The following is a 14123-nucleotide window of genomic DNA, read 5'->3' on the forward strand; positions in this document are numbered from 1 at the left end:
TCAACTCTCACCATAGACTCAATGACATGTTCTAATTTGAAACGATTCAACGAAAATGCTATCGTGACTGTTATGTGGTTTTGCACAAATTCCTATCGTCAACCATCATAATCTCTCGAATTGCCACTGGTCCCTCCTCCACCCATCAAACATATCGCTTCCGAATGAAGCCCTCCTTCGCCAACAAGTGAGCCAACCTATTACCTCCCTTTTTTATATGCTAGAATTTGAAGCTTTAAAAACCCATTATAATTTTTTTAGCTTTCCAGATGTAATTACTAACCTCCGATCTGTCTATACCTTGCATTCTGGTCATTGAAATAATCACAAGTGAGTCTCCTTCAACCTCGACTTTTCACATTTATTTCCCCCTCTAAAAATACATCCTAAAAAATTAAGCTATCATCTACAAAAAAAAAAATAAAATTGTGATACCATAGGTCTTAAGCGACTCACTTTCGCTCCCTTCGCCAAACCTTCTTGACAAGCTAATTGTAATAGGGCTGATAATCCCTTACTATGAAAAAGAAATAAGAATAGACTCAACAGGTCAACTTGCCCAAGTCCCCTGGAAGGGGGAGATTTGCCCTCTTTGTACACCATTCAAAACCACTGAATACTTGATAAACTTTACACATCGCATTACCAACTTGACCAATGCCTCACCAAAGCCTATCTTAAGCGCTATCTCCTCAACTAAGTGCCACTCCACTCTATCATATGCCTTCCTCATAACCAAGCTTCAACGCAAATGATTCTTTCCGTCCGCCCTTTTTCTTCTTGAAAGAATGCAATAATTTGAAAGCCACTATTACATTATCTATAACCAACCTCTCTGGTACAAATGCATTTCGCGCCTCATCAATACAATGCGACATGATCATCTGCAATATATGAAAAATTACCTTGGAAATTATTTAAACAAGACATTACAATGGCTAATCGATCTAAAATGCATCATATTAACAATATTAGGTTAATTTTGAATAACCACTATATTAGGATAATTGATCTCTGCCAAAGATCCGCCATTATTCAATATATCAAGGCAATACTTACAAACACCTGTGCCAACTATATGCCAAAATTTTTGGTAAATAAGAGTTGACATCTTCCCCTAGTGCCTTCATAGGGTGCATACTACGAACTGTCGCCATTATCTCCTCCTCTTTAAATCTTGATCTCAAGAACTCATTCAAGTCATCAGTAACATGAATCAAAATACTTGAAAAGAGTCTCCTATTATCTCCTCTACCTTGTGAAGTGGACAACTTCGAAAAATACTGATAGGCAATTTTTTCAATCCTTTCATCTCCAACCATCATCCGACCATCCCCATCCTCAAGTCGATCAATAGATTTCGCCTTTTTGCATTGAGAAACAAACCTATAAAAAATGTATTTTGATCACCATTTCTCAACCAATTGGCATTTACCCGTTACTCTCAATACCTCTCTCCCTTATCAATCTCCAAATTTAAGGCTCCATTTGTTTGCCAGTAAAATATTTTCCGGAAAATGATTTCTGGAAAATAATTTACTTTTCTGGAAATGATTTACTTTTCTAGTATTTGGATGAATTTGTGTAAAATATTTTCTATTTGGCAGATTTCTTGAAAATATTTTTCAAAAAATTGTTTTTACATATATTAATAAATTTATATTTTAAATTGTTTTTAATAAATTTATACTTTAAATTGTTTTTAATAAATTTATACTTAAATTATTTTTACATATATTGCAATGATTTATTTATAAATAAATAAATCAAATTAAATATATAATAATACTCAATTATTAAGCTATAATATTAACCGTCATAAATTAAAAACAACCAAAGTCTAAATTATTTGTAATTGTGTTATAAAAAATAAAACAACGATTGAATAATTATAAATTTGCTTCCAAACCACATTTAATACTAGAAATTAATAATATTATCCAAATGCATAATTAGTAGCACACTACATAATAACAACAATATTGTTCAAGTGTATAATTAAGAGGAAAGGATGAAGCCGGCCTCTAAAACAGATCATGAGGATGGAGCTTTCTCTTTTAGGGATTCTTTAACTGCATTTAACAGTAATGGCATTAACTTCTGGTTAGTAACAATGATGCCTGTGTCCACATCAAGATGCTTTCCCTTAGAAAAATCCAAGGGCTGCCCTGCAGCATCTGTGACCACACCCCCAGCTTCTGCAAATCATGAGTTGCAAACAGGTGAAAGGGCAGAAAAATAAACCAATGTCAGCCAACTAATCCTTAGCACTTTGAAAGAAAGCCAATGATGGAGTGAAATTGGTCCATACCAGTTACAACAATACACCCAGTAGCATGATCCCATATTTTCTCTCGATACCCTTTGTGAGGAAAACGCAGATATATGGCTCCATCTCCTCTGGACAGGGCACCATATTTTGCCTGACTGTCAATTCTAACCGGCAGTGCTTTGACACCAAGTTTCTGTTTACATCTCAACATTTTCAGTGCATTATTCATGTGCTGGTCTATATGTGTCTGTGTGTGTGTAGAGAAAGAGAGAGGGGGGGTACTTGGGCAATCAAATTAGATAAATCATGCATGGAGTGTGCTGCTTCATATGACTCAAAGAATGATGCTTCTTCAGGATTTTCAACAGCACTTACTTGCACCTGAAACCCATAAAATTGTACAAGTTGCAAATACGTACTCAGATTAATAGTAAAAAATTATAATAAATTAAAAAATCATTATAACCTTCACTGCCGAAGAACTATCAAGTGGCTGCATATAAGTTCCACCACCAACTTTAGCAAAGAAAAGGCAGCCAACTTCTTTTACACCAAATTGTAAAGAAATCCATTCATAACATATATCAAAACCAAGACAGACTTGTGGTTTATCTTGCATGAAGTACTGTTTAGGTAGCCCCTTTTTCTTGCTCTCCAATCAATCCTTCTATACTAAATAACAGAAGATTGGAAGCAAATCTAAACATCTCCCTGCAGCAGTCATGGCTGAGTTAAAGACCGAAAATAAAAGTTACCACCTCATGTTGGATAAGGCATATCGTAAACAACAAGCACTTAGTGGACATGAATCATTATTATAGCAGACACCAACTTATTTATGACTAAAATAAAATCACTTATGTTAAATATAAAGTTTCAGAGCTCACCCTTTAGTACCATCTATAGGATCTAAAACCCAATGTCAACCTTGGCAACCACCTTTAGATATGCCATTGTCAATGGCCTTGAGAACGTCTTTTGTGGATAAAGTAACATTGTATGATCCATCACTAGTTAAAGAATCGTTCACAAGTTCTGTAATGCGCTCTACTATTTCCTGGGCACCATCTTTGTGAAGATCTTTAGAATCCTAAAGAGAAACCAAACATTATTTAGAAGGAAAGAAGGATTCTATGATGTTAAAAAGAAAGATGGCTGATGGATGCTGCTGAAACTATTATTCACAAGTACAGAGATTCACCTCCTCGGCAACTAATAAGAATTCAGCATGAAGTTCCTGCTGCAGTACAAAACTAACCACTGCCTGGGAGCCTGATGAAAATTTTAGAATATAAAAATGTCAAGGCAACATGTTAGTAATCAGTTTAGGATTCTTTTCTGCCACCCTTTAGTTGAAAGATGACGAGACCAAGAACAACATATATTATTTAAACCAGAAACTTTTAGGGATAAACAATGTAAAAGTAAAAAACAAAAGAGCATTGCATCCAATAGAAACTTTTGCTCAATGGAAGAAGGGAAACATCATTCAACTTTGTAAATTCCCTAGTATAACAAATTGTGAAAAGAAGGAAAAACTAAATTCCTAGTAACATGCTAGCAAGAAGGAAGAAGCAAGTAAATCATCAGGGTAAAAAAAATGGGAACCCATTTCAAATCCAAGATACATATTTCTTAAAGGGGATTAAAAGACTGGTAATGTTGGGTGAAAGAACCAAAGAGGAAGCAGCAGTTTAGAAACAAACCATAATCAGCTACTGTTACAAGAGTTCTATCAGTTTTGGATTGAACATCTGATTGCAGCAAAGCCTTTTGTACATTCTGCAGATTAAAACAAACACCCCAAACCCAAATTCAGCTTCTATATATATATACAGCTTGACACGATGAAATATATCACAGACCAAACCAATGATAAAATCATCTGTATATTTTCCTTTTGAAATTACAGAACAATAATGCCTTCATTAATCTAAATTGCAACATTGATGCATATGACATGCCAAACCGAATAAATTGACTAAATAACAGATTTTCCAGCTGTGTGATATTAGTGTCAATAAATCATGGGATGGTTTTCACAATGTAACATTCTTACATCCATTCATTCAATAAAACATGACAGAACATAAGTAAATTTGTTTGCTCCTGACAGAATCTCAATAGAAAACAAAATGAAGCCAATATTGGTCCCTTAAAAAGATCCACAATCTTCAAATAAAACATGGACAAAATCATGAGATAAACAAATGATAAAATGCTCAGTACAAAAACATGCAACTTGTTTAATTTTTCTAATGCGAACAGTGCAGATAAGCTACCACTTTGTTAGCTTACAATTATCCAACATATAATTGATGGTAATTTATATCCATTAAAAGAGAACCTAATAACGAAATGAGCAATGAAACCAACCAAATCCCCAAAAGGAAAATCCCCAAAAAATTGATAACATTATTAACACTGTTCAAATTAGATTAAAAAGGGCATTAAGCTGATAATCATAATTGAAACAAAAAATTATCCTATAATGCAACACTAAAAGGAAAAGCTGAAACTAGGAAAAGAGAAATAGATCAATAAAAGGGGAAAAAAAAACACAATGATGACCTGATAAAAGACTTGCCATTGAGATGATTTTCCTCAGGAGAAGGCTTTTTGTCAGTATCAACGTGAAGCTTTGAAGCATAAAGGCTTTCGTTTCCACCATGCAAGAAGAAAGAACTAGAACGGTGAAAAAAGCTTTGGTTTTGATATTCATAGATGGAAGCACCCACTTGGTTTATGGCAAAGCAGCTGGAATATATTAATACTACAAATGTGAGTTTCTGAAAATACCCATTTCGAATCAGATCATAAGATAAACAAATGAATTTTCTATTGTTGCCCATCAAAAACCATCGTTAATGAAGTATGGAAATTGTCAACGAAAAGCCTAATAGAAGAAGTAGGAGGAAAGTACCTGGATGGAGAAAAAGGAAGATGGAGAACTGCGCAAGGGGGAAAGACTAGTGAGAATTGGAAAATGTCTTACGGAAAAAAAATCTGTAAGACATTTTCCCTAAAAGCATAGGCATTTTACCCGAGATTTTGAAAACATTTTCCCCATGTAAAATGTTTTCAGTCAAACAAACACCAGAAAATCAAGAATGTTTTCCAGGCAAACAAATACACCCTAATTATATTTTCGTGTTGACTAAGTCTTCCAGCACCTCATCAGCTAGAGACTTACTATTTAGTTCATCTAATCGATGCTGTAATTTACTCATGGTCATCCTCGAAATTGCCTCACCTCCTTTGCCCACCTCTTTAACACAAAACCCTCCGAATCAATCTATAGCTGTCAGACCTCCTCCTCACATAACTCTTCAAGTATCCAAGCCATTTCAAATTTAAAGCTACGGTACATATTCTCTTGCCTCTCAACCAAACTACAAGTGTTAAGTAATTGTGGGCAGTGATCAGATACCGATTGCATACAATGTTTAAGGCTATAATTCAGAAATAAATCTCACCACTTCTTTATTACTACCCCTCTATCAAGCTTTTCTCAAATGTTATTTTGAGACAATTTTCCACGCTTTCACATAAACCATTGGCCTTTGTATCCCACATATAAGAGATCAGTCATCAAGAGCAAACCTAAAAGCTTCCATACTCCTCTCATCTCTTAATCTCCCCCTTTGCTTCTCATGAGAATACACTGTCTCATTGAAATCACCCATAAGTAACCGTGGTTCAGTGCTTTTCGCTGAAAGTTTTCGTAGTAAATTCCATGATTGATGCCTTAAATTTTCCACTAGATGCCCGTAGAAACCAGTAAACTGCCAGTGTTATCCTCTATGTCACCCTCCACCATCATATTAATATGGTGCAAAGAGAAGCTACGTAACAACACCTTACACCCTTGTTTCCAACATAATGATAATCCACCATTGTATCATCACTACTCACATAAATTCCTTCCACAAAACTCCAACTCTTTCAAACTTTCTCCATCCTTGAACTTTGTAACTTAGTTTCCATAAAGAAAGTCATCTCGGGATTAGTCTCCTTTAGCATGTGCCGAAGGCAACGAATAATCCGGGGGTTCCCTATTCCTCGGACATTCGAACTTAATAGTTTCATTGTATCTGGCTGCCCTACCTCTCAAAGCCAATCGATATCTCAGAAATATGAACTACGAGGTTGTTTCTTTCCTTCTCCAACCTCTATCGGACAATTCTCCTCCTCCAGATCCCTATTCGAATCCATGTTTTCCTCCCCTCTGATTTCACTTGTTTTCTTTCCTCCCATATTCAATCCTAATTTTGCATTAACTTCTCTAAAATCAACATTTCTAAAAAGACCCTATATATTCATTTACCCACCCTCCTCCTCCTTACCGAATGCCTTTCCCAGATCACTAAGTCGTGGACCTTCCCCTTCTTCATGTAACCAACTTGACGCTACCATTGCTCATTTTGCAATTGCTTTAATTAAAAGATCCCATTCAAACACCATTTTTTTTCCTGAACAATCCTCACTAGGCAAAATCTCTTCAAATGCCCTAACCATTCATACAGGAAACAAAACACTAATAATCTTTCATATTAGAATCGAGCATATATGTAGCTTTTGTTACCCAAAACAATCTTCTTCCTTCTATTTAGCATATTCCTCACATCAATCTGTACCCTAATTCTCATGTAGCTTCGATAGCCCATACTTATGGATTTAGCGTCATAATCTAAAAATTGCCCAAGGAAATCACCAAACTATTTTGCCATCACCTTAGACATTAAACCCATCAAAAGATCATGAACCTGGATCCAAATTCACTTAAAACAACGGTACAGACAATGGATCTTCCCCTAACTTTAATTTGTGGAAAATCAACAAATGATTATTAAACGTCCAAGGGCTTCCTTCCAAAAACCTATCCATGTCAATCTCAAAATAGAGCTTGCAAAAAAAAACTGATTTTCCCCCAGATTTGTAATCGTCACTCCCCCAAGAGGATGCCATAAATTAGATAGGGTTGTACGCACAACTTGGAATTGCACAACACTTGCAATTAGGAAACTGCCCACTACACTCAAATTTCCCCCTCCCCCTCCAATCCCTCTTCCAAATCGATCTGCCAAGTCTCATCTTCTCCACTAGAAATAGACAATATCGCCATCTCTTCCTCTATTTCACTACCGCCATCTCCAATCCTATCCTTGCACCCTTCGCTGCGCAAAGGAACTGCTAAACAAAGAAACCCACTTTGACTAAAAACTCAAGATATATAATTTTAAACATACATTTGTGTTCTATATTTATAGTTGGAATTCAATTTTTACTTTTTACGAATCTATATTATAGTAAAATTTTTCACATTACACAGATTTGATAGAAAAGTGATTTAGAATTAGTTTTAAACAAGTAAGAGTTATAATGATATTTTATGTGAAAGGTTTAAAAATAAATAAAAATCACTGCTTCAAAATAATAAAAATAAATAAATGCCAACCAATGGAACTTGAAATTGATAAGGATTTATAAATAAGTAGTAATTTAACACTTTACCTACAATGTAATTATTGAATTTTTTTATAAATATATTTTTAACATTAAATATTTTATTTTACAAGTAGATATGATTTAATCTAATATATAAAAGAAAAAAATGTCTAGTTTTTTAAGAAAAAATTGGACAAGTTTCAAATTATTTAAAAATTAAAATGACTTCTTTTAAGGAAACCCATCATCATGAAATTAATAAAAAAATTGACACGTTTCACTATATTTAATCAAAAGAACATAAGTTTAAGTTGTAAAAATAAGGATCGAGTACATGTATCAGAGAAAGGGTAAAAAATTAGATTTTGAATATATTAGTTAAAATTTAGTTTTAGTCTTTTTAATACACTCAAATTTGCAATCTGTTTTGTGCACTTTAATTTAGTGTAAAACTGGAAACTGATTTTAATTTTTGACTAATTAATTATAATGAACTATTTTGACTAACTCCAAAATTTGACAAATGTATTCAAAATCTAAATTTCTTCTATCCTTTTCTTCTTTAAGTTGTTCTGATTTCCTGAATAATTCAAAACCTTGATTTGCTTTTCCTAATCAACTTTTCTTTTTCTGGAAAAAAATTTGGTTATCATTCATGGTATTTTAGCATTTTATATTACGAGTCAAACTGTATTTGATCTCTTTTATTAAAAAATATATAAATCAATTTATACGAACAAATTAATTCTTTATTAAAATTCCATTCTTTGTATGTCGACATGAGATACATGTGATGTCACATACGTCAATTTTTAATAATAAAAATAAATAAAATTTTAATTAAAAGATTATAATGACAGATTTACTCTTTTTTTTAATTATTAAAAAACAATACAATCTGACTCTAAACTCTTTACTTCCTAAAAGAGTTACTAATTCTGCACGTGGTTTTTTTTTCCAATTCGGATAGAGATACAGGGTAAACATACCTTAAAACCTACACATAAAGCCAACTTTTATACCATTTAAGAAGACATTAAGTATTTAATACAATCTTTCTATTTCAAATTTTATTATTATATAATTTACGACATTATAATAGTTTTAACTCAAAGCATCAAGTTAAATTCTCATTTTTAATATTTCTTTTATACAATGCCAATTTTTATCCATAAACTACAGAAAAAAAAACAAGCATAAACACAGTCAAATTCACTTCCTCCTGCATTCATTTTAGATATCATGCAATAAAAAGGGTATATCAAAACAGGGTGGTGGATATTCTTCACATCTTGTTAATACATGAGTGCAGTTTAACCATGAAAAGCAGAAGAGGCGTGTATGGTAAACAAGAAATGCTTGTCATCAAAACATAAAAAAATTTCATTTAACAAGAGATGTATGTATATATAAAATAAATTATAAAAAAAAAAAAAGTAAAACACAAAACATACCACCTGCTGATGCTTTCACAGAAATCCCTAAAATTTCAGTTTAAGAATTGAGACTATACATGATGGGCTTACTGCTTTCCTTGAATAAAAAGAACCCAAAAAATTGACAGTGAGAAGAGATACGAGTCGCGAGAAGCCGACAGGTCCTCCATCTTCGTCAGACTTGAATGTTCCATTGATCATAATATCGAGCAACCAACATATGACTTTTTCTTCTTAATTTTTTTCGGAGGCTGGAGCACTACCTTAATCGCTGAATCAAAGACTGCCTTCACATTCTGCAGTAAAGCAGTCACACAAAATCTCATGGGAAATAAAAAACAGACTTCCACAGGTTCTCGGTTAACAAAATATGAATAATGTATATAGAGAATATGTAACCTGCTGTGTTTTTGAACTACATTCGACGTAGGAAGGGGATTCTATCTGTTTCCTTAATTCCTCTCCCTCAAGAAAAAGCAATGCAACACAGATATTTTAAATAAATGAGACACATTCCACACCATAAAAAAGAAAGAAGAAACAAAAAAGAATTAATATCGTTTAAATATGTACCTGAGCTGCGGATATAGGCGTTGAACCTGGATGGTCTATAAAGAATTGCTCATCATCCCGAAGATCTGCAGCCAGAGGAAACAAGAGACCGTTTGACGAAACCAAAAGAATTTCATCAACATTGGTATAAAAGGATACAATGATTTAAGTCTTGTTTGTGAATTGCATGTGGCAATGACACGTGGATTTCAAGTCCATTGGCACTATGCCCAAGGTTCAAACGTGGTGCTCCAACCCATCCCATCCCTAAATATATAATTTGTATGCTTGTTTCGATACTCTATTAATTTGAGAAAGTTTTCAAACCAAATGCAATTCACAAAAAAGACTTAAATCATGTAAAAGAATACCGTTGTCCTGGGAATAAGAATCATACCAAGCTTAGTTCCAACAAGTACTATTGGAACACCAGGTGCGTAATGCTTTAATTCAGGAATCCACTGAAATGGAGAGGATGAAACACACATGAAAATCAGGCACATGCATTACAGATATACTGAACCAAATTATTATCTAAAAAGAGAAGATATTCGATGTTTAAACCTTCTTAGCAACGTTTTCATAACTGGCCTTGCTGATGAGAGAAAATGCAAGAATAAATACATCAGCCCCACGATAGCTCAGTGGTCTTAATCTATTGTAATCCTCCTGACCTGTTTCAAGACCATGATTTCAGACCCAAAGGCAAGAAATAAAACAAACTTAATAATAGAAGAGGAATTTCAGAAACTAATTTTCCAAATTACCGGCAGTATCCCATAAACCTAAGTTGACAGTGCTACCATCCACAACAACATTTGCACTGAAATTGTCGAAAACAGTCGGCACATAGTCCTGTTACCAGAACAATGTAAAACCAAAAAAAAAAAAAGTTTGCAGAATCAGTACCAAAATAAGCTATCCCTCACAAAAGAGCACAAAGCCCCAATCTTGGTTTAAATTTACTGCGAAAAGATGTGGTTGCACCTGATCTGCTTACATTGTGAGACATTAAAACAAACCTTAACAGCATTTATAAAAGGCAGCATAATTTTCCGAGGAAATTCAAAGTTGCAAAATACAGAACCAAGCTCACACAAACGTTAAAGAATTCTTCTTTCACTTATTCGGAAACAATAAATACACGCACACACACACACACATGTTCAGCTAATATTAGATTAAAACCGCAGATAAATCATGAGATCATGCAACGAAGATGAGGAAAATGCGGGAAAGAGGCTGACCGTAGGAAAAGTATTACTCGTGTAGGAAATCAGCAAGCAAGTCTTGCCGACGGCGCCATCGCCGACGGTTACACATTTTATGAATCTGGAGGCGCTCATTTCCCTTCGCCGCCGTACGGAAAACCGCCTAAAGCCTGCTTTACCCGTCTCTCGGATATATATATATAGTTTTCCTCCAATAAAATGATATTCTCAGATATGGTTGACGGTGTTGTTGTTGTAGTTAAGCAAAGAATGAGGATCCATAGGCCTCATCATTGTCTCCACGAGGCAAACCCTAAGGAGCAGAAAGATTGGAGAGAAAAATGCAAAGTTAAAACGAGAGAGAAAATGTGGAGAAAGAAAAGGGGGGAAATGTGGCAAAATGAATGGAAGGAAATTTGGAGGAATTTAGAATAAATCACAAATGACGATTGCGGTTTAAGCGTAAGCCCCTATTAACAACTCCTTTTTCATCATTTACCCCTTACTATTAATATCATCCTTTTCACATTCCAATAACATCGTCCTCCTCCTCCTCCTCCTCCTCCTCCTCCTCCTCCTCATCATCATCATCATCATCTAATAATTAAACAAAATTAGATCATTTGTTAATTTAGACGAATGGATCAATAATTCGCATGATTCAGGTTGATAATTCATATAGTACTTGTTTTTTTTTTATCATTATAATATTAATAATAATAATATTTAAATTCAGCAACATAATTTTGATCGATTTTTCCAAACAAAACTTCACAATTCATGTTAACACCAAATTTGAGTAAATCCCACGGAATGTTTCCTTCTCCTTTTTTTCATAATCCCGCATCTATAACCATTTTTAATCTTTTTGAGTATTTTTGAAAAGATAAATAATTGATTATAAAAATATGTTCTATTCTCAGTAAGTAAGTGAATATTAAACTTTAAATATATAGTTAAAAAATAAATCTAGCAATCACACTACACCTCATTTATAGAAAGCTTTAGTTGATAAACTTCCTTTGTATAGATAGTGATTTTGCCTACGATGAGATTAAGAAAAATGATGCGCTGTGCGTTTGGATTCAACTACAATCAGTGTGCGAAGTAAAAATAATAAAAATGACTATTAAGAACATTATATTAAAAATAAATATAATATAAGTTTTAAAATATCTTACTTTTATGAAATTATTAAAATAATAAAATAATAATGTATATCATAATATTTTTATAAATATTTTAATTATTTGTTTTATATTTATTTTAAATTATTTATTATATTAAATGATAAATATTATTTATTTCTATTTTAATTCATTTCTTTAAAAATTACAAGATTCATCCTTGGATAAATTTTAAAGAATTTACTTGGATTTTTTAAATACAAGAAAATATATTAATATTGGAAATTGGAAATTATAATTTTATTAATAAAAAATGTGGATAAAATATTTTTGAACTTTTTGATTGATATAATTATTTATTATTTATTTAAATAATTATTTAGCTTAATCCTAATGTATTGATAATGATTTTATAAGTACTTTTAACGATATTTAACCTATAAATTTTTTAGTATTAACATATAAAAATTTACTTTAAAAAACCTATGAAATTTTGATAATGTCATTTATATGTTCATATAAAGTTTTTAACTAATGTATTTTTATTATTTTTTTGTAATTCAAATTAAAACGCACTTCTATATGAGCAATTACAAAAGAAGCTAATAACCTTCAGCATCGAAAAACATTATAAAAGGAATGTTTTTTTTCTAAACCCACTTTACCAAATTACACCTTTTTGCTCGAGTTAAAAATAAAATTGTACATTGATGCAAAATTTTAGGACTTGATTCAATTTTAAAAATAAGCTTAATATTTTATTCAAATTCCACTTAAATAAAAATTATTAAACCCAAATACGATCCAACTCACCCGTTTTAATTTTTTATATAAAATAAATTTTAAAAATATAATACATTAAATAAACTAAAAATATGTTAAGCAAACTCAGGCCAAATTAGGTTTGGGGCTAAAATAATTTTATCCAAAACCCAACCAATTTAGAGAATGGACCTTATTTTTTATTTAAACTTATTTTTCACATTTATATTTTATTCAAACCCTCTTACTTTCCAAACAAATTAACACTATTCATATCCAAACAATACATAAACACCAGTTGAAGTGATTTTCTGCATAGACAGATGTGAACCAAATATGCTTCACTTTCATGTATCCTTCACTGAGAAAAAAAAAAGACCGAATGGCATGTAGCCTGGGCAGCAATTAAAGCTTTTGCCTATTAGTTCTAAATGGCACAATTGTAAATTTATTTAGGCATAATAATATTTTTAATCCTTTAACTTTTCTCTAAAAAAATAAATTAGCTTTTTATTTTTTTTCTCTCTTTTAATCTTTAAATAATAGTGTTTGGTGAAATTAATTAATTTTTATCAAAAAATTTTAACGAGGCCATTAAAACATGACGTGGCATCCGCATGAGTATTTTTTAATCCAACAAAACTCACGTGTTTTTTTCTGTTTTTTAACTTTTTCTATCTTCGTAATTTTTTCTTATTTCTTCTTTTCTCTTCTCCTTCTCCTCCATAGAAACCCTAGCCGCCTATTTACCGCCACCGCTTCCAGTGCCGTCATCGATCTTTTTCAGGTGACAGGTGCGCTCTTCCCTTCTCCCTCTTTCTTCTCCTTTTTCCTCCTATTTTCTTTCGATCCTAGCCCTAGGACTTATTTGATCTTTTAGAGAAAGGTTAAGTGCTAAAAGTATCATTATGCAATTTATTTATTCCTAAATATTAACAATTTAGTTTAGTCCATTTTAGTTTCTTTTGGTAAATGATTTTTTTTTTCATCAACGTTAAAAGAAATCAATTTAGATAATTTAACGCAAAAAGTTTAGATTTTTCTTTAATTCTATCTCATTTCTGTGGAGGTTTTGTCAACATGTATTGCGAGGGGAGACCCTATTGGAAGCAGAACAATTGGTGGCTTTATTCTTCTTACATAAAATTCTCCCACTAACTTGTTTAACAGAACATGAATTTACAGTATATTGACACCTGGGAACTGGCATCAATGCTTGTCTCCCTTCTCACTCTGTGCCTCTCATAATCTACAAAGCAACCATTTTAGTTTTTACTTATTACACCATTAAAAATTAGTAATTTAAATTTAAATT

General features: G+C 32.5%; 1 protein-coding gene and 1 pseudogene across 2 annotated transcripts; both read right to left on the reverse strand.

The window, feature by feature from the left end:
- Positions 1-1896: 1896 nt before the first annotated feature.
- LOC108453847 (SAL1 phosphatase-like) lies at positions 1897-6688 on the reverse strand (annotated as a pseudogene).
- Positions 6689-9079: 2391 nt separating this feature from the next.
- LOC108451813 (rac-like GTP-binding protein ARAC11) lies at positions 9080-11822 on the reverse strand. Of its 2 annotated transcripts, none has more exons than XM_053028224.1 (7): positions 10956-11822; positions 10476-10563; positions 10273-10382; positions 10106-10169; positions 9730-9794; positions 9556-9621; positions 9080-9443 (listed from the first exon to the last, which is right to left on the reverse strand). In XM_053028224.1, exons 1-7 carry the CDS (start codon positions 11052-11054, stop codon positions 9354-9356), a joined length of 582 nt encoding a protein of 193 aa, XP_052884184.1. In that variant the 5' UTR covers positions 11055-11822; the 3' UTR covers positions 9080-9353. The 2 variants fall into 2 exon arrangements, with proteins under 2 accessions (XP_052884184.1, XP_017604992.1); XM_017749503.2 differs by having other exon boundaries at positions 9080-9452; positions 10956-11817.
- Positions 11823-14123: the final 2301 nt, after the last annotated feature.

Source organism: Gossypium arboreum, chromosome 5, assembly GCF_025698485.1.
Source record: "Gossypium arboreum isolate Shixiya-1 chromosome 5, ASM2569848v2, whole genome shotgun sequence".
NCBI lineage: Eukaryota > Viridiplantae > Streptophyta > Magnoliopsida > Malvales > Malvaceae > Gossypium > Gossypium arboreum.